This window comes from Aulostomus chinensis, chromosome 6 (assembly GCF_037954235.1).
Source record: "Aulostomus chinensis isolate RoL2024-O1b breed Wild chromosome 6, RoL_Achi_v1.0, whole genome shotgun sequence".
Lineage (NCBI taxonomy): Eukaryota > Metazoa > Chordata > Actinopteri > Syngnathiformes > Aulostomidae > Aulostomus > Aulostomus chinensis.
This window is the reverse complement of record NC_141325.1, coordinates 16,781,217-16,803,581: the sequence shown is the minus strand read 5'-3', so window position 1 is coordinate 16,803,581 and position 22,365 is coordinate 16,781,217. Positions and strand designations below refer to the sequence as shown.

At 40.9% G+C, this 22,365-nt stretch overlaps 1 protein-coding gene across 2 annotated transcripts in view; it reads right to left on the bottom strand.

Annotated features, from left to right (window-relative positions):
- The window catches only part of srrm4 (serine/arginine repetitive matrix 4), a 69,003-nt gene extending 47,450 nt beyond the window's left edge, over positions 1-21,553 (bottom strand). For both annotated transcript variants that reach the window (XM_086206832.1, XM_086206833.1), the window contains exon 1: positions 20,760-21,553. In XM_086206832.1, the coding sequence (XP_086062958.1) occupies positions 20,760-20,953 (194 nt within the window). In that variant the 5' untranslated portion in view covers positions 20,954-21,553. The remainder of the gene's footprint in view (positions 1-20,759) is intronic.
- Positions 21,554-22,365: the final 812 nt, after the last annotated feature.

Genomic DNA, 22,365 nt, shown 5'->3' with positions numbered 1-22,365 from the left:
CTGCCATCAAGTGAATGAGCTTGATACACTTCATGAAGGCTACCTACTGCTAATGAATGACTAGAATTGAACAGATCACCTCTCTAAGCAGAGGCATTAAATTGAATCTGAAAGCTCAAAGGTTTATTAAAGTTATTCTGTGGAGTATTTGCCTGACTAATAATATAAAACCCAACTCGTTCATCAATTAAGGATTTACAAGAAAACACAGTACAGCGCAAACCGAGCACTGATATGCTACTCTCAAAATGCTCATAAGCTTTGAACAGAAAAGGCAGAAAGAAAATATCCTCAAAATAAAAAATCATCTTTGTATTTTTATTAAAATAAGCACTGACTGCAGCAATCATAAACCCTTCCACAAAAAAAAAAACATGTGCAAAATCATTTCGTTTAGCACATTCAATTTCTCTCAAAACATCCTGAGCAACAGCATTACCCATAATGACCACATTTAACATATGTCTAACGACTGAGCGGTTCACAGGGCTGTACTAAACTTAATTAAGGAAAGAAATGAGCCATTTTTAAAGACCATAGTGATGTCTTTCTCGTGATGTGAGCTTACTGTATGTCGTGTAAAAATGTTACCTTCCTTTAATGTTTTTTTTCTGTGGTATCACCTGTTTAATGATGACAAAGAGACAAAGGTGTTGGGTTTTTTTTTTAGGTAATGAAAGGGTCACTTTATCCTCAAATAATGTGTCAGCAGTTTCATTTGCTCAAAGTTCGCTAAAAGGATCATATTTTTTATTTGTGCGATTTGCCCTGACAGAACAGGAGATTTCCACTCAGCTTACTACCATCTCTTTCACTCCGGGAACAGTGACAAACCTGTCAGCTCCATTTGTCCTAATCAGCTCTCAGTGGGCTGTGCCAGCCACGGGAACGTCAGTGAGAATAACAATCACACTAGAAAGTAGCACACAGGGAAGATGAGCCTTTGAACGATAGTCTGTGCCCTCTGCACAGCTCCATACCTGCTGCACTGTCCCTCTTCGACCTTGAGCTCCACACATCACAGCTTCCTCCACCGCTCAGGATCATCTCCTAGCTCAGATTGCTTCAATCATGTTCATCTGCTGTGGCATTAGGAAGTGTCTGACAGTAACATTTGGCTTCAGGCTCTACAAAGTAAGTCTATATTCTATATGACGGTAATTTAACACAGCATGCTCAATTGTCCATCCATCCATCCATCCAACCATTTTCTACCACTTATCCTGTAAAGGGTCACAGGGGGGTGGAGCCTATCCCAGCAGCTTTCGGGTGAGAGGTGGGGTTCACCCTGGACAGGTCGCCAGTCCATCACAGGGCCAACACATAGAGACAGACAACCATTCACACTCACAGTCACACCTACGGTCAATTTAGAGTATCAATCAACCTCGTCCCCTCTTGATGTCTTTGGACTGTGGGAGGAAGCCAGAGTACCAGAGAGAACCCACACAGGAACAGGGAGAACATGGAGACTCCACACAGAAAGATCCCATGCCTGAGCCGGGGCTCAAACCCAGAACTTTCTTGCTGTGAGGTGACAGTGCACCATATACAGTATGTGGTGGTGCAGTGCTAACCACTGCTCGGGCTCAGGCATAGGTTTGCATGTTCTGCCTGTGTGGGTTCTCTCTGGTACTCCGGCTTCCTCCCACAGTCCAAAGACATCAAGAGGGGACGAGGCTAATATAAATACTCTATATGCAGAGGGAGAGATATCATGTTAAGTGCCATAAAAACTGCATTAGTATATGGAGAGATGTTTTAATGTCACTCTATAAATTTAAGTCGTCACCCTCTGTGAACGAAGTGTGACATTGAATTTTCATTTGTGTAAGTATATGGTGAAGAAAGAATAATCTGCCTTCTCACCCACAGACACGGCCAACTGTGTTCGTACAGATGCCCGCCCAAGCCCTGGATAACACAGGGAACAGAATCAGCCGCCCCCTTGTTTGCAGGTAGCACATGAACCCCTTTATGACTAAATAATATCACAATAGTTGTCAGGAGTTATATAAACAGCCATCAGGTTACAGCTAAGAATATATTGAGAGTTTCAAAATAGTAATTTAGTGACAAATTTTTTGCCAAATTACATTTCACTAACAAAGTAACTGATTTGTTACACTGGAAAGCGACACTGTTGATGAAACAGTTAATACTGGAGGTTCAGAACAGTGAACGGGGTAATCTAGGTATACTGGTCCCCGCATTTTTTCCCTTATGTAATGTGCCAAAATGTTGCTTTGTGGTTTGCACATCCCTTTTTCCATATAGAAAATTTACCATTAGACTCATAACTTGGTCGGTATGTTACTGATGTGTGCTATCTCACTCCAGCGTCTATCCATCCATCCATTTTCTATACCATTTATCTGTCGAAGGTCGGGGGGGGGGTGGGGGCCTGGAGCCTACCCCAGCTGACATTGGGTCGCCAGTTCATAGCAGGGCCATCAGGAGAAATTAGGTGTTCAGTCTCTTGCTCAAGGATACTTCGATATGGTCACGGGGGGAAGTGATGATCGAACCAGCGAGCCTTCAGTTGCTAGACAGCCACCCTACCAGCCTTGTCAAAAATGGTTCAGATATACATGAGCAATCGTACAGCGTGATGAAGTCATCAGATTTTTTTCCCCCACTGACTCTCATTCACTACCCATTGTTCCTTCAATCACTGTATGTTTACCCAAGTAGCGAATAGTGTTTGAGGTGCAACCTTTAAGTGTTAGAGTGTTGATAGAGCTCACTTTGGACCTGTGACTAGTGAATCATGACCTGATCAAATGTCATTGACGATGTAGAGAGTGAGGAGAAGGAGACAATCATGTCTCAGAACGATACATCCAAGAATGAGTTTGTCATTCAACACATTACGAACGTGCACGACACAAACCACTGTTAGCTGGTTAGTTTCACATATTTTCCATGAAAATTTTCCGAAATGTTTGTTGTGTCCAAGTTTCCCTGACACAATACAAACCCGTCTTTCGACTGACCATTGAAGGTGTCCTAGCCCCTTGTCATTCGGTGTTGTGTCGTGTTATGAAAAGCATCAGCAAAGGTAAAAGCAAGACAGAGGGAAGGAAGTAACTCAAAGGCTAATTAATTCCTTTACTCTAAACTCTGATCACATTTGTAGCATCAACACCTCTACACCCTTAGTCCTGCATCAGTTATGCAAATGACAGCCATTACACATGAATAGCAGCCTTCCTGAAATGAGGATGGGCAAGAAGCAAAAATGAAAAATGGGGGAGGCTGAGATATGGAAGCCACTGAGCCTTGAAATGATTTAATTTAAGTGATGAGGAGTTGATTTTGATACGTTTGCATTTTAATAATGAAACTATGACTGCCTCGGGGGTCCAGCTGTAAAAAAAAAAAAAAAAAAAAAAGAGGCATGCTTGTCAACCAATAAATAGATAAATACATATGCTACTGTAAGACAAAAGTGAGGCTGGAGCTATGTGGCTGAATATTACGTGTGTGTGTGTGTTAGTGTTTGTGTGTGTGTGTGTGTGTGTGTGTGTGTGTCACTCTAAATAAGGTGCTCCTGTGAGTTTTATGACTCCAGTGGAAAAAGGTTTCAGCCCATTATTTAGGATTTTTTAGATTTTTCCAATATGCCAACTCTGGGGTGTGGATGCATATTTAATGAGGTTTTTGCCTCAGTGCGATTCTAGGCTGAGTAGGATTTCAGCCTTCTGTCATTTTGAGTGGTTGTGCTACCTCACGGCACCCTGCAGTTGGACGTGGTAATAACTTTATGTCTCAGCCCCAAAGCATTGCTGATCTTATTAGGTTTATGACTTCTTCAGCTGCTGTACTGTTAAAAACCCATCATATTACCGTATTTTCCGCACTATAAGGCGCACCCAAAAACCTTGAATTTTCTCAAAAACCGACAATGCGCCTTATATGTGGATCAATATTGGTTCATTATGGCTACCGTAGTCAGGGGGCGTCGCCGAAGTAACCGCGGTAAAAACGGTATCGTCACTGAACTGCCAGACAACAACGGCAACACTGACTCGGATAATGACGACTTTGACGAGACGGAACCGGGCACGTTGGATGCCGTACTCGCCCAACTGTTCAACTCGGACACTGAAGAGGAAGAATGCGATGGATTCGTGGATGAGGAATGAACTGAAAGAGTGAGCTTTACGTGTTTCTTTCACGTGTTTACAACTGAACGAGGCTTGGGAGATATTGTGAATATGGACATTAACGTTTGGACAACGTTGAGTTATTTAGATATTGTTATTTGCACTATTTCGAGAGTTACTATATCGTGATTGCACTAGCGTTTGATTTACTGACTGTTTCTTTTACGTGTTTACTGAATCAGGGAAAAGTTCCCCTCCCCGTTTGTGAATGCACTATCTTGTTTTGGGAGTGAACGGAGTTGTCAGAACGTTGGTTTGTATTCTACGAATAAAGTTTGACCGACTGACTTATCTGACTGTTTTGTTGACGTTCCCTTTAGCGCAGCTCCATCTAGTGGATGCATAACGCAACCCCAGCCACTACAGTCGTTTAGATTCTATGCGCCTTATAATGCGGTGCGCCCTATATATAAAAAGTTTTAAAATAGGCCATTCTTTGAGGGTGCGCCTTATAGTGTGGAAAATACGGTATATAATTTACTAATACACTTAGGGCTTTATTATGCATAACTATTTGTTTATCACACGTTTTTACGTTCTTGAAATTACAGACCAAGTTAATAACAGGTCAGCAACCATTTTATTCCTTCAGTCAAACTGATTTTTGTGACAGTTTACAAAAGAAGTGGTATGTAGGTGTTTTGACAACCCTATTGATAGTGTCACCATGTGAGGAGTCTTCCAAGATTGCCAAGACTTGGGACTTTGGCAGAGCATAAAAAAGGAGCTGAAACACTTCATCCAAAAAATGAAGGTGTAAATAACCAGTGATCAAATATATTTTCTGCACTATCGTAGAGCTTGACATACTGTTATTATATACTTCCACATGTCTCAATCATTTGATCTATGCAGCGTAATTGTTTTGCGCCAAGAGTGATCTATTTCAGTAACAAACCAACTTGTCATTCAGAAGAAAGGACAATTTGTGTTTGATTTGTACATAACAAATCAAAAGTAAGTCATTTTTTATAACTTTATAGAAACTACAGGCCTTATTTTCAAGTTCTTATATGGGCAAGAAATAAAGCTTTTAGTTTACTGACAGTTTTATTGTTTTTTTTCCAGAACACCTGTTGGTTTTAGGGGGTTATTAACATAGACATCATATGCTTTTGGAGGTCTGAATTGTGGTGAACTTCAATTGCATGACCCAAGTAGTTATTTAGGTTTACCTTCGAGGTCTACCGAAATTTATCTCTGAACATGCAAATTGATGACAAAAAGGCAAAAAGAAACCCAGTGTCAGAAAGTTTTCAAAGCTATCCTGCTAGCCTATTAGCAAGAGGCTAGCAGAGATAGCATCTTTCAAAATAAAAGGTGATGCTTTACACTATGTGTAATTTTTCATAAACACAATGCTCTGTATGTAATACAGCACAGTGACATCTCACCCCTCCACACTTACTGTAATACAACAGAAGTTAAGAGGTCAAGAAAATGACAAACTGTGCTAAATTCTTAACTGAAGAAAAAGGTTACCCTATTTGTCCGAATTTATTGCTGTATTATTATTATTATTATTGGCCCCGCTAAAGAGTGGGTGTAAGAATTCAGCTGACCGATTAATTTTTCACATTATACTTTAGATAAATGTTTAGGAAACAAGTTAAAGTTTCATTATTAACTGTAAACAGCAGAACTGCAGCCTGAGAGGGGAGGATCCCCTTTCATTATTGTGGTAGGATAAGAAAAAAGTTCTTCATGTATTATAATATGTTATTATCAGGCCTATACTCAAAAGACATTATAACATTATTAAAAAAAAACGTTTTAATAGCATGAAAGGGACTTTGCAAACAGTTTGAATTCAGGCCACAGGGAATGAATATCAAATCAAATCTTCCTCGCATCAAACGTGATCTCTGTGGGGTCACTCTGCTGGAGGGCAGATGATTAGATGTTGAGAGCTTATTCTAGGGCAGGGTCATCCATGGTTTGTGAAACTCTAGAAAGGCGTAATGAGTGAAATATCCCTCTGAAATGTCCCTCTATCGGGGCACATTCTGTAATGTGATTTGCTCAAAGGAATAGGTCATCACTTAACGTCTGTAAGATTTACTATCGTCCATTTCCTGTCGAGCCAGCGGAGGACTAATGGATGCTTTACATTCTTTCATGAGTTCTTGCAGTGTTGTACATTATGTGTGATGTGTGAAGTGTCTCTTTACACAGGTCTTCACTGTCTTCTGCTGTCACACTCATTCTTTCATCCCGCCTCTTTTGTATTTTGCACAGTATTGAAAACAAGAAGTATTTATCCCTATAATCTCCTTTACCTACAGCTGACTATTGCTGAAAACAACCTAACAGCTCACAGTATTTGTTCTTCACACAAACAATTCTGTTCCCGACCAGACCCACGTAGTGCCATCAGTCGAGGGTCTGCAGGGTGGAGAGGATGGGTGTTATTACCTGCAATCACTCAGGGAGATGGTCTTACATCCAGTTGTAGAGGCAAGTGTTGAGACCTGGGTGTATATAAAATGCATGAAACTAGTGCAAAGTTTGTTTGTCTTTTTTTTTTTTTATCCTCTTCACTTGAGTCAGATTTAACCTTTTTGTATACTGTTTTTTTTGTTGTTGCAGTATTTCAATGTCAAAACATACACAATACTTTACTTTAAAGCTTTAAAAGGTTAAACTAAATAGCAACTGCAAAAAATAAACGAAAAGTCTACTGAATGTTTTCGGGACATCAACTGTGTGTGACCTCGAAATAAGGGAGACAGTCTAACAATACAGTACTTACAGCTCGAATGCATTAATTATACATCTCTGCTTTTGCATCTCTGTTGCATTCTGTTATTTACCGTTAAAGTCGGCATTCTCGGCATAGCTGATCACTTGTGAACAAGCAAAAACACTTACTCTATTAATGGAGTTAAATGCCATGAATCTTTTAAAATGTCAGCGCCCTCGATTTTGAACAAAGTGAGTGCAACCAGGTGCTGAAAAGATCCATATTCAGTTTAGTCTGTTTAATCTGTCTGAATTTGTGTACATGAGGGGCTTCAGTAAACACTGAACATGAGTGTGATTGTGAAGCGCTTTTTTTCTGTTATGACTATGGAATTAAAATAATTCATGCGTAAAAACTCAAGCGCAAACAAAATCAGTTCCCCCCTCTGTGCCACTGGAGCAGAAAATGTTCCTTTGCAACATGGCAGATTACATTCTTGCTTTATGCTGCACTGATGTTGTTTGAACTTCTACATCTTTATACAAATCTTCAATAACATTATTACCACTGTTGTCTTCTCAATTACTGTCAGTGCTCAGAATGCATTCAAAGTTTGATTCCAAAGCATGGGCATTTAAATATTTCCATTCCTCCTCTTTTTCTTCTTCTACTACTTCTTCTCATTATTATTATTATATTATTATTATTATTAATAATAATAATAATAGTAATAATAATATTACTCCAATATTTAATTATATACATGTTACATCATCTACAATTCTGAGACACAATTTTTTAAATGATGATTTTAATGAAGATTTGAAAAATATGTTATGGATACCATAAGTCCATATTATGTAGGAAAGGGACCTGTTTTTGTGGGGTATTTTCACCTTTGCTGAGGATATTGGTTGCTGTGGTGCAGCTTAAATGTATTCAACAGAAACATATTTTTATGAAACTTAGTGGCATTCTGCCTGTGCTCATATCAAGCTCACATCTTTAAAAATCGTATTTGTGACCTATTATAGATTAAATGTGTGGCATTTTAGTGTATGAACTACAGACTGTTTGGGACATAGAGGACTCAAATGCATGCTCTTATAGATGCTAAGGTTGCTGGATGAACTCAAAATCATGCAGGTTAACTGGGTTACGCATTGACCTTCAAAGTTTATTAAATATGTAGACTGCACAAAATGTTGCACATGAAAACATGTACAAAATTATTCAACTTTTGGCAGTAGCTGCAGGGAAGGTGACATTTTACTTATGGAGGTGGACCACAGCCTGGGAAGTGTGATCCCTGAGGCGTAATTTCAACATAGCTTTGAGATGCTATTTGAAGGACAGGGTTAACTTTCAGCTCTTGGCTTTCATCTTCAAAAATGCTGCTGTTCAGCTCTATCCCTTGGATCCCCTATATGGCTCAGTGGAAGATTTCATATATATATATATATTTTTTATATATATATATATATATATATATATATATATATATATATATATATATATATACACACACACACACACACACACATCTATCCAATTTTCCATCGCTTATCCTGTTAAGGTTCACGGGGGGGGGGGGGGGGGGGGGCTGGAGCCTATCCCAGCAGCCTTCGAGGTGGCAGGGTATACACACACACACACACACACACACGCACACACACATATATATATTTATATATTTTTATATATATATATATATATACAGTATATAGATTTTTAATTTTTTAAAATTTATTTGCATTGTTATGTATAAAATTATATTTGCGAGATAAAAGCCTTTAGAAATAATATGAAATATTCTTTTCAGTGTGGTGAGTCCACATTTCTTTTTAGTGTGTTGTGGGAATCATTACATTAGTCATGATTTTTATTAGCTAAGTTCTTGGAACAGCACAGAAATGCTTGATATTTCTTTCTTTCAGTTTTTGAATACTGTGTTTTCCTAAAGTTCTTCTACTAAAGCTGTCTTGGCTTCGTTCAGTGGTTTGTAGTGCACACGCGTTTCAGTTGTTAACATGACACACTTGTTTCACTAAAATGAATTTGCAGTGCAGAAATCAATATCAAATACAAATCCACACCACCAACTGTACTGATATCTAGAAGAAGAGAGTGCTTGGTGGATATTTGCTATGTGTTTTTTATCTATTTGATTCTTTTTAGGAAGAAACGGCTTCATATCAACGGCTTCATATGTAGTTGTGTTGTAACAACAACAAGAATATACATACACACACAGACACACAGACACACACACACACACACACACATATATATAATCTTCTAGTTGTTATTATACTGTGTATTATTTTTGATAACTGTGATGAGTTATTATATATTTATATATTATATAAATTTAACAAATTTGTCTCCATTTACTTTTTGTTCCATTGCTTCTGTCTTTTGACATTTATGTAGAATCTCCATTTTCCATTTATTATTTTGTCATCAAGCTGCTCTGTTGGACAACCCAAAGACGCTTATTCAGTGGCTTCAATATTTCTTTTCTCTTACTGCGCTTTTTCCAAGCAGCTCCTGTTAGCTTAGCTTGAGGTAGCTGTTGGAGTGAGCAGGAAGTAGCGTTAACTACAATGGTGAGCTGCTGAGCTAGTCAGCTTTTCTGTTCAGGGACAGCTAAACTCCCATCAATCAGTCAGCCTGCAATGTCTTACTGTGGACATTGTCTTATGCTTACTGGATAGCTATCACCCAACCCTCTTTGGGAAGCGTATCACTCAGGTATATACTATAATCTGCTTCTACTTGGCTACAGTGTTTACCTGGAAGTTGAGAACCAAACTTTGATACTATGTGAAGTGAGTATGAATACTTGGGTACTAATATATATTATACAAATGTGACGTATTACTACTTATCGAAAGTGAGGACCAACTATTTATTTTTTAGTCGTCCATTTTTCTTTAAAAGTATTTAAATTTAAGTCTTATGTTCTACAGGTACGTTGCTTGTCGCTATGGTGGGGAACTTGTTTTGTGTGTGGTGAAAAAGATGAACCAGAAGAAGATCTAACTGTAAATAGATGTTAGGGGGCATATGTTCATGTACACTAACACAACAGCAGTCCAATTACATGACTTCTAACTATAGCCACATGCGCATAAACCCACTGACCACAGCACCAGATAACAGTGCCTAAACGCAATTGCCCCATAGAGGAAACTAATTTCAGCCATCTGTTTTATTATGTTCTACTTTCCTGTCTTGTCTCCTTGGCTCCTCCTTCTGTCATACCCCCCTCCATACTGTGTGTTCAATCCAGCATCCTATATGTTGCCCTTCAGTAATGCCTCACCTGCCATCACGGCGTCTGCTAAGAAATGCCGCAAAAGGGAAACCTTTGTCCCTCTTGTCTGCTTTTAGATCGGTTCTCTGGTTACTCGTGTTGTTGTACTGAAGGTTTATTGATGAGCGACGTATCTGAGGCTGGGCCAGCTAGTTGATCATTGTTGATCACACACATTCAGCTTCTAAATTATGTTAAGACTTGTATATTTACTAGTGCTATTGTTTTTGTTTGGTAGTTTCTGTTCTTGACAATTTCATTAGATTATTTTTACAAAGTAACATCTTCACCCTTCGTTCCTCCCTTGTTAGCAACTGCCGTTTTTAAGACACACAACCAGGTTGAAACTCATGTGTTGTTTTTTTTTTACATCAAAATATCTTATCTTACTGAAAAACCCAGTAACTTTGAGATGAGGAAACTGAACTTCAACAAAGCTTCTGTGCTTAACAACTCATACCCGAGCCACTCTTTCTTGTAATACACTTCCCCTTAATGATTTGGAGTGTGAAGTTTAAAATTAGGGTTTATATTTTACATAAATATAGATGGAAATGGATGGAAGTATGGACGGATGATATTTTACAACTGGTTGAGATGGTTAATGTAACCTCACATGGACTTATTTTACATGTTTGCACCCACTGCAGGGGTTCACAGCAGAATCAGCACTGGAATTTTAGACATAGAAGGTTGAGCCAGCTTAGGTAAATTGACATCTGCTTGAGTTGTTTTTCAGTTTCAGGTCATAAAGTGCTTAGTACTGGAGTTTCAGTCTCTTTCTGCTACAATAGGTGAGGTCAGCTGACACAGGTCACTTCCTCAATTGATTGCCCAAGTGAAATCAGACAGGGGCGGGTCAGACGGGCACAATTACTCAAGTTGGGAACAGCTGTGACTAACTCCGGTATATAACTGCACAAGCTGTGCTGGAGCATCAGAGAAAGGGCCATCCCTTGCGTCAGCCCATATCGTGTGAAGACCTGCAAGTCTACTTGTGCGACTCCAATGAGCAAGGATACCACCTGCTGCTCCTGTCTGTCTAACTATCCACACTCCAACCAGTTTAGCACTCCATGTGCCTTACATATATTCTGGTGATTTATGGGTACAGAAAAAGATGCACCATCCATAGAAGGAGAAATCCCCAAAACCTTTCTGAACCCAAGAAATGCCATCCTTGCCCGTCCTCCATCACCTTCAGTCACTAGAATTGTCTGTGCACAGTCAATAAGACAGAATTTATCAGTTCACTGATGAAACTCTCAGATATTCAGGTCCTAGCCCTGACTGAGACATGGATCTGCCCAGAAAACACAGCTACACCAGCTGCAATCTCTGTGTCTGCTACACTATGTCATACACCTCACTCTGATGGATGAGGAGGTGGTACAGGCATGCTCATTTCAGACACTTGAATATCCATCCACCTATTGTCCACCGGTTATCCTGTTAAGGGTCGCGGGGGGGCTGGAGCCTATCCCAGCAGCCTTCAGGTGAGAGGCGGGGTACACATGACAGTCAGTGGCACACCACTGATTGTCATGGGAGACCATTCACATTGAAAAGACACAGTCAAATGACTTTCTGGTGCTCCTCTCCTCTTTTGACCTCAAACTGGCTCCTTGTCCTCCCACTCACAAAGCTGGTGAAGTCCTTGACTTGGTATTGACTTGTAACTGCTCCACAGCAGATGTGACAGTTTCCCCACTAGACCTTTCAGACAGTTTCCTGATACAATACTCCGGCACTTTTCCGTAAATGCAGGCACCTCCACTGATGGTTTCCTTTCCCAGTTACCTGAAGTCCCTAAAAGCAACACAACTTTGGTGTGTGCTTCCATGCCTGACCACACACATTTCTCTTCACTTTCTATTAGGAAGGCTACAGAAACACTCGATTCCTCTCTGGCATCCTCTCTGGACAAACACTGCTCCTTGGTGTCTAACCCAGCCAATAAAAATGCATCGTCCAAGGCTCTCTGAAGTTCAGAGAGAACAAAGACCATGACTCAAGGCAGCAGAGAGAAAGTGGCATAAATCCCCAGAACTCACTGATTTGTCCTTCTACCAACAAAGACTTACTTTAACTCCTCACTCTCTCCTTCAACCACTCAGCCCTCCACAGACTCCGGACATGTTTGCCTCCTTCTTCACTGAGAAGGAGGCCACCATCAGCAACCAATTCTCTGAACCTGACCAGCTCAGAGAACACCAACAACAACCTGCTACTGCTACCTCACTCTGCTCTTTTGCTCCTCAAAGCAAGGATGAGGTTTCCAGACCTCTCCTGAACTCAAAACCTTCAACCTGTCCTCTCGATCCAATACCTACCAACATCCTGCAGACCATCCTGTCCACAATCAAACCTGCAGTCACACATTGTCAGTTCCTCCTTGGAAACCGGTGTCTTCCCCACTGCTTTTAAGCAGGTCACCCTGCTCCTCAAAAAGCCCAATCTCAACTCAGCCCAGTTTGAAAATTACAGGCTGGTCTCACTTCTGCCATTCCTGTCCAAAGTACTTGAGTGTGCAGTCTTAAACCAAGTGTCAGAGCATCTGCAGAAGAATAACCTGATTGACTCCAATCAGTCTGGGTTTGGACGTGACCACTCCACTGAAACTGCACTCCTGTCACAGAATCACAGCAACTGGCTAGAGCTGCTGATCAGACCTCTGTGCTACTGCTGCTACCTGTAAATGGTAAATGGACTCAATTTTATATAGCGCTTTTCTACCTTAGCGGTACTCAAAGCGCTTTACAGTGTCATCTCATTCACCCATTCACACACACACATTCACACACTGATGGTGGAGGCTACCATGCAAGGCGCCAACCTACTCATCAGGAGCAATTATGGGTTCAGTATCTTGCTCAAGGACACTTTGACATGGTCACCGGGGTCGGGGATCGAACCAGCGACCCTTTGGTTGCTAGACGGCCACTCTACCCCTGAGCCATGCCGCCCACCTTATACCTGTCTGCTGTCTTTGACACTGCGAACCATCAAATTCTCTTCTCCACACACTCTGACTTTGGCATCTCAGGATCTGTCCTGTTGTGGTTTAAGTCGTACCTCACAAGGTAGATCCTTCAGAGGCGGGGAGTAGTGTCTGAATCACATGACTTATTGACAGGGGTCCCCCAGGGGTCAGTGCTTGGTCCCCTACTCTTCTCTTTATACACCACCTCACTCGGTGCTATAATTTGCTCACATGGCTCTCCTACCTCTGCCATGCTGACAACACTCAGCTTTTCCTGTCTTTCCTGGCTGATATCTCCACATGGATGAAGGAACACTGCATTCAGCTAAATCTGTCCAAAACTGAGCTCATTGTCTTTCCAGCACGTCCTCAACCACAGATGTTGATGTTCTGCTAGACTCAAATCAACCCGTGTTCAGGGAACTCCTAGGCCCTTAAATCTGACCCTTCTCCTCTTTGTCCTCAGGGGTAGAATGAGTCAGAAGGTTTAAGATCCAGCTCTTAATGAATACTTGCACTGAAAATGTTGAATATTGAATGTGTTGAATGTTGAAAGATGTTGTTGATGTTTAATTATTGGTTGTGGTCAGATGTGATTAAATCATATTACGGAAAAAAAACAAAAAAATGGGACTTCTTCTGCCACTAGATGGCAGCACCTGAAGCCAATCAAACTTGAAGCACTTTGTTGTACTTATTAAAGCTTTCCCTCCAGTTTAAATTCTTGCTTGTGTTCTGCATCACTTTGGACGAAAGCGTCTGCCAAATGGAATTGCAGGATCCTGATTCATCCACAAACACATAAACTTACATGGTCTAATGAAGTGTGTATATCGGCAAGCTAAAGAATTGACTGGATTCAAATATCAAAGACTCTCCATTGACAGACTTGCAGCTCTCATGCACAGACATTGTTATCCATCATGCTCAGGCTATATTAAACATTTCTCACAAGCTCGCAGTGAAGTGAAGCATATCGCCTTGCAGAATCACTAAGGTATGTCATCTAAGCTAAACACATATCTCACCACGCTAGATTGTGCCTTTGTGACGTACAGACGAGAGAAATTCAGAAATGTCAAAGTGAACTTTAAAAACCAGAAATATCACCGCTTAAAGAATCAGTGAATTATGGCATTTATCAATAACACCCTGAGTCCTAGCCACACATATATATATATATATATATATATATATATATATATATATATAAAACCATCATTTTGTGCTGCGAGCCGGTGAATGTCTTCCATTAATGTGCTGCTCCTGTGGCTGTCAGCTTTAATCAAATGAATAAATCCTGTCACTGTTTTTTCCACAGATACATCAAGCCCATTCAAGCCAGAGGGCAATTTTTTTATTTTATTTTTTTACACTTTTATTTTATTACTTTTCTTCATAATATACAGCTTTGATCAAGGACTGTGTTGGTTTGTCAGCAGGATCTTTACAAAAATAATGGACGGATTTAGAAGAAATTTGGTGGAAAGATAGTACGGGGGCAACCCCCCCCCCCACACACACACACACACACACACACACACACACTCATCTCTCCCAATCACACATACACACTGTACATAAATACACCAACACTTCAAACTGACATCACAAACACATCATATACTGTATGTACGGGTGAGCGATCTTCCATTGTGTATGTACATACTTTAGCACTTAACTGATATTGATGCTCTTCTTATACAGTGCTTCTCCTTCTATTCGCTGTTCTTTTTATATGGTCTTAGATGTGTCTTTTGTTTGCATATATACATAATTTTTCAGATGTGATGTGCCCACTAGTCTTAGATACCCTCTCCTAAGAGTTTTATGGATGTAACAATAAATCTGATTCTGATAAGGAATTAGTAGTTTTATATTGAACCAGTTTCACCCAGACAATTTTCTGGCCCTTTTAGTCATGATTTATGACGGAGGTATTCTTCTCTATCAAAGGTATATTATCAGGTATAGACAGCGAAACTGCATGGACCATCTCCTGTCAGGAATAAAAGTTTTGCAAGATCAAGAAAACATAATGAGAGAAAGTCATCATGGAAATGTATTTAGATTTTAACTGGAAGATTGATTCCCTCATTGATGATGATGATGATGATGATGATGATTACGGAGTTTAAGTTGCTGATCAGTTGTGTCCATTTTGTCTGGACTAATCTGCATTGTGCATTTTGTTGTCCTTTTCTGAGAATTGATGCCTTGTAAAATTTTGGGAAAAAGTAGATGAGATTCAACTATTTAATTGTTGTTCTTTGAATTAAATCAATTACAATGTCCATTATAACACAAAGACATCACATTTATAATAATTTTCTTTAATCTTAGAATATATAGTCAATGCCTCATAATTGTTCAGGACAGCATTTCTTGTCATGTAATGAACAAAATAAATTCATTTTCTAAAAAACAACAATACAACCGTAAAGTCGCATTGCATGAATAGATTACAGGTAAGTCTTAGAGTGTAGTATTGCAACAACAAATGTTATGATGTTGCTGCTTTTTTCCATTTTATACTTTATGATTTCAAAACACCACAATTATGATTCTTCATTGGTAGAAAGCCATTGCCACAAGAAAGGAGGAAAATGTAGATTTTCTAAAACTTCACTTGCAATGTTTTGTTGAATAAAAGTGCATTTGCCGGATAAAAGGCTGCAAAATAATATTAATTATTCCCTTCAGTGTGGTGATTCCACATTTTTTGGGGTGTTGTGGGAATCACACATTTGTTGTGATTTTTTTTGCCAAGTCCTTGGAACAACTCCGAAATGCTTAATGTTTCTCTCTTTCAGTTTTGAAAACTCTGTTTTCCTAAAAGATCTTCCACCAATTCTCAGCTGTCTTGGCTTCGTTCAGTGGTTTGTAGTGCACATGCGTTTCAGTTGTTAACATGACACACTTGTTTCACTAAAATGAATTTGCAGCGCAGAAATCAATATCAAATACAAATCCACACCACCAATTAGCATCTATGATACAACTCCCCTGACACGCTCAATGCGTCCTGCTGTAAAACACACTGGAGCACTGCATAGAGTCAAGCTACACACTGTGGTTTGATCCTAATGTATTGGCTATGCAGGGGATCAATATGTGAATCCATTTCAGTGATAAGTCCTATTCCTGCCTGGGGAGTTGGCATCATATCCTGCTCTCTTGTCAGCACGCTTGAGCAGCCGCGTCCTGCGTGCTCAGAGTAATACGACACAGAGAGGGCAAGTTAACGCACACTGAAAAGATACTTAGAGAAAGAAAGAGAGGGATACTGATGTGAGGAGAGGGAGAGGAGGGTTAGAATATCCAGCGATGAAGAGAGCAGAAGCAGAGAGATGAATAAGGGTAAACGAACCTCCTCATCCATCACTAAATCATGTCTGTCATTCTCATAGAGAGAGAGAAAGAGAGAGGGAAATGCTCTGTCCTGACTGGAGTTCTTGGTATTTCTACCTGTCTATAAACCATATTCATTTATTTCCATGCTATGTTTGTTTTTCTGTGTGTATCAGTGTGTAGAAGGCTGGCAGAGATTTGTCAGATTGCGCTATACCAATGCAAGCCATACCAATGCAAGCCATACCAAAATGCCAGTTAAAAGAAAATTCTGGGAATTAACTCAGGGCAACAGTGGTGTTGCAGTTCAGAATAGGGACAGGAAAGAAGAGAAAGAAGAAATCTTATTCAAAAGAGACATAAGTTTGACATTTAAATGTGTCTTACTTGTGCAGATCCAATGGTCCTGTTCAGTGATGCCTATAAATGCCCAAATTATGTATGACTGTAAAATAGTGAGGCATCTTATTATTGTGATCACTATTATTATGATTATTATTTGTATTTTATTTTGTTTTTTTAAACAACTGATTATGCTAATTTTATTCACAAAACAATCCTGACTTAATAAAAACAGAATGATAATGCTGATCTCGATGAAAACAAAAGAATATTTCACACATAAATAAATTACAAAATGAAAACTCAGATTTGACTCTGTGGATGTGGTTGAGGTTGCAAGTTATACTGTTATTTTGTCCAGTTGTAGATGAATATTCCCATTGTTGTCACTGTATGCCCTTCCAAACCTTTTCTCTCTTCCCCGTAAAACCGGCATCTGCTGAGGAAAGGGGGCTACACACACACACACACACGCACGTGCACACACTAATGCTCCTCCCTCCCTTGCTCTCGCTCTCTCTCCAGCCTGCCATCTGCCACGGAGTTGGACAAGACCCTACTAACATGGCAGCGAGACACACACACACACACACACACACACACACACACACACACACACACACACACACACACACACACACACAAGCTGACTCACACCATCAGTCCAAACCTTTGCCATTTTTTTGGAATACATTGCTAGTACAGATGCACATATTTGCACACCAACACACACACTCATGTGACAGACACAAACTAAAGCGGAATTTTTAATGAGAGAGCCCCCCATGACCAAAGCAGCTTGCATGGTCATAATAGTTAGGAGCAAAGCTCCGCCCAGCTACACAGAGCCAGTGAACTCTTCCCCTGGCCTGGAGGACAGACAGGGTAGGACAGAAAGAGAACAACAAACTCTAATTACTCCTCTGAGGCTCTCAGGCCCCTCCAGCATTTTTATGTTTCAGGAGTCAAGAGAGAAGGAGGAGAACAGAGAGGAATGGCAAGGATGTTGCAAACAGAAAAACGACTCGTGCTGATTGAACATGAAACATCTCCCTGTGGCTCTCCTTCTGTCTCCTCCATTCGCTCTCTCTCTGCTTGTTCTGCATAATGCCCCCCTCACTTTCAATGCCAATGTTCATCACCCCTCAGTTATCCAAATTGAATAATGATGTTTCCTCTTGGAGAGAAAGAGGAAGAGGAGCAGGCCTAGGGCCATGCATTCTGATGGTCTAAGCAATCCCCAGTCACGTGCTCAGGCAGAATCAACAGTGCAGGCGGGAGGAAGGACGACACCTGAGTCTCCTGCTGTGTCCAGCTTTTCTTGTTGTTGGGATTTCTTTGATGCATTTTACTCATTATTTCCAATTTATATAAGACAGAAGTCCCTGAAAATATTGAGAGAAGCAGAGAGAGGGAGACAGAGAGGGAGAGAGAGTAGACAGCAGGGATGCTGCTGTCACAAACAGACCCGGGTGAATTAGCAACATTATGTCTGCTCTCTGGGGACATTTGTTCTCTCTGGTCGCTGCCATGCTGCCATCATCATCACTGTCACCCGGACGAAGCCTGTGGAGGGGCAAAGCCACTTGAGGAGAGCTTCCTTCCTAAAGAAGTTAAAGCTGAAGAGACAGCTGGGCTCTACTCCAGCTATTTCTGAAAGGATGCTCAATTTGTGTCAGCCAGATTTTTTTGTGAGATCATTTGCTCTTTTTTGGGTTTTTTTTTGCTGGTTTCCCCAAATAGATTTGAATTCTTCATATGGTTGAGTAAGAGGAACATTGGGAGAGCAGGTATATGGTTTGATTACTGAGCAGGTCCAAAATGAAGCAAAAGCATATTCAGTCATATTACCGAAGGTATTTTTGGTCATATCCTACAAGGAACTACAACCCTTTATAACCAGGCCATGTGCAGCATTATGGTCCTGCTGTAATAGAAGCCATTAAAGACACATTATCTGGTTCACTGTGCCTTTCCACTGCCTGCACTGATGTTGGATGAAATGGGCCATTCTAATCCTCATTAACATAGCTAATTTCACATAAGAGAAAGTTGATAGTGGGTGTCAAAACCATTCAAAGGTCACCCGACCAAGATATATTATTGGGTAAATACACAAGCACATGTGTACCAGTGAGTGTGTAAACCTGTTTTATCATGGGAGTTGCAAATATGCCCCCGAGGCAAAGCTGTGTGCGTGGATGACTGTGGATTTGCAGAACTGAGATATAAAAAGGAGGAAGAGGAATAAGGATTAAAATGAGCACCAGGCATTCACCCATCCCTGTCCTCCCTCCCAGCCGTAACCTTTGGTGGAAGATGTAAAGGTGTTATGTACATGTGGTACGTGGTTCCTGACCCGGGCTCAAAGCCACGTTACGGAAGGGAAGGGAACAAGCCTGATATTAGAGGCGCGGTGATGCCTCTGCATGGCATTTGAAAGGGGACAGTTAATTGGACATCACACATTCCAGCTGTGTATGCAAGACACAGGTGTCCAGCTGCATACAAAGTGGATAGTCATATACCTGAAGATGATTGAGCAAATGCAAATCATTAAGTAAGCAATCAATTTTCAACCCGGTCTCATTGATCTGAGCACATGAACAAGACAATATTTTCATGATGCGTGCAGACTATACACCACTCCTTCATATCAGAGTGATACTTCACCTAAAAGTGCATTTTGCCCTTTCGTGCTGCATCACTTCAGTGAAACTCCAGAATGCAGAGAGAACCAGCCATGTATATTTAGCCTGAAGCTAATGGGGACCCTCCTGTTCAATGACAACAGCGTAATTGTCCAAAAATGAATGTATACAAACTCTCTAGCACATCATCAGGTTTAGTATAATCCACATCTTTTTATCCAACAGAACGCTCCGCTCTTATTTGTGCCAAAAAGAGAAGAATGATAACCATTCTGATAAACATTCCATCAGAATAGTGCTTCACTGGAAGGCTATAGACTTTGTGGATTACTGAGCGTACATCTGAATAATGGGCTGGATTATAATGAACGATGAATTTGCTACGACACCAGGTGGTTGAGGGGGTTGCAATTAGCTTCAAGCTAATATGTGCAGCGGGCTTTTTCTGCATTCTGAAGTCACAAGGAAGTTAAGCAGGAAAGGGAGAGGAAAAAAATATCTCCATGAGCACAAGATTTGTGAGTGCTTGAGAGACAAAAAAAAAATCATTTGGCTTAAGTAACACTTTCACATTTGTCAATAACAGATGTGTACAAACATTATGCTCATCCTTGGTCTACTGAAACAATCAAGACGATCCATCCTTCACCATATACGGTAATTTGCTGCATACGATACTTCAGAAATGAAGAGCATTTGGGGTGGACAAACAGCCATCTCCTGCACCAAATCCTGATGTTGACTCAAGCCAACATCCTCCCCTTCCACTCTTTAACTACACAAACGTCATCTAATCCACTCAGTTGCTCTGGCTTATCTTTATTCACAAAACACTTGATGTATGAAACTGAAGTATTGCATGCATTCTAAAAGTGTAAGAACGGAGCATCAAGCTTCTAAAAACCACGTTATATCACCTACTCAATTTTAAATTACAGATTCTGTGGAGTTGAGCCAGTCACGCCACAAGGAACCCAACAAAACTAAGACATTAAAGTGATAGAGTGTTTGGGAATTGCACATCATGCATCCTGATGTGTCCGCAACAACCCAGTATCAGTGAATCTGGAAAAATGCTGACCAACAAAACAAGTATTAAGGTTGTTCTCACTTCAAAACCACGGTAAACAAGCGTGTGTTGCTCAGAAATCAAAAAACTTGACAATCACCTTTGACAACAAGGAAGCAATTACATTTCCTACAGGGAAGGAAACACACACAATGTGTTTGTTTTGAAGTGTGTACAGAGAAAATAACTCACTCAGTCACCCTCCTGCGGGCAGTGATGCTGGCCACAATGACACTCTCTGGTCGCGGAGTGGCCACAGCCTTGAAAGTCCCCTTCCAAAACTTCTCAAAGAGCTGCTTCTGCTGGAGGCTGGCGCTGCTGCCCTGCGACCCCAGGGACAGAGAGGAGCCACAGGGGTCAAGCTGGAGTGAACATGGGGGCTGCATTGTCTGTCTCCAAAAGCAAAACCCTCTCCTCTGGTGCCTCACCAAGATGGTCTACAAACACATATAAACACACAGTGGTTGTCGCTCAGGAGCTGTCCAAGTACTGAAGCAAACTCTGCAGCCAGTGTTGCGCGGCGTCTTCTCCTCTTGAAGCAGCAGGTCAATGTGTCAGCGCGTCTGTCTGCTCTTCAGCGGCAGCGTGGTGAGAGGGACAAAAGCTGACCCACTCAAGTGGAGGCTGGGTATTGTTCTCCCAGATGAGGGAAGGAGGGGTGATGGAGATTCTCTCTCTCTCTCTCTCTCTCTCTCTCTCTCTCTCGCTCTCCGCCTCTCTTCTTCTGTCACATCTGCTGCTTTTGGAGATGGGTCAGGCAGTGTTTCCCCTTGTTGTTCCCCTTGGCAGCTTCACACAGAATAAGTCATCACTCACAAGGGATGAAGCATGTTTCAGTCCTTGTTGAAGTGGGTTTCTTGTGGCTAGAGTGCAGTGTTTTGGTGTAGAGCTGATTGAAAGCCCACGCGCAGCAGCTGAGGGCTGAGCGGTAGTGGAGGCAAGTGTTGTCTGAGGGCAAGCATGAATGTGTAAGAATGAGTGCGCGAGGGAAAATCGAGTGAGAAGCTCAGCGGAGAGCAGCTTGTTTTGTGTCTCTCAGCCAGTGACGTCAACGGAGGGGGTTGGACACGAGGGAGAGGGACACCCTTTTTCACCCCCCCCTCTCTATTTCTGTGTTACACTTCTCTCACTCCACTAAACCCTTGATTAGCTTCACTCTTCTTCTTGTCTCATGTCACCATGCTTTTTTAAATGTGTATTCCTTCCTCTTAGTTTCAGTCTTTGTCTCCTTCCTATCATCCTTTTACTTTCTTCTCTCCATCATTTAATTTCTTCCTTACCATCTTTCTTTTTCTTCTTCACTGCGGTTTAGTCTAGCCTCTACAAAATTATCAGCAAGTTCCAACAACAGCTTGATTACAAGTCACAACTTGCTAATAAAACAGGAACTAGTGATTATTTTCATCTTTGATCATTCTGTCAATTATTGTCACAATTAATTTATGGATAAATTAGTCAATTTTGAAAAATGTTCATAATAATCCCCAAACCCAAACACTCTTCATTTGCTGTCATTTATGGCAAAACAAATAAACAACAGAGTTGTTTAAGAGTCTAGAACCAGCAAACCTTGACATTTTTGCTTATAGAAATGAACTGCAGACATTAATCAAATATGGCAATTAGTTATTGAAATATTGCTTAATTTATTAATTTGGGCGGCACGGTGGCGCCTCACAGCAAGAAGGTTCCGGGTCCGAGCCCCAGCTCCAGCACGCGATCTTTCTGTGTGAGTCTCCATGTTCTCCCTGTTCCTGTGTGGGTTCTCTCTGGTACTCCAGCTTCCTCCCACAGTCCA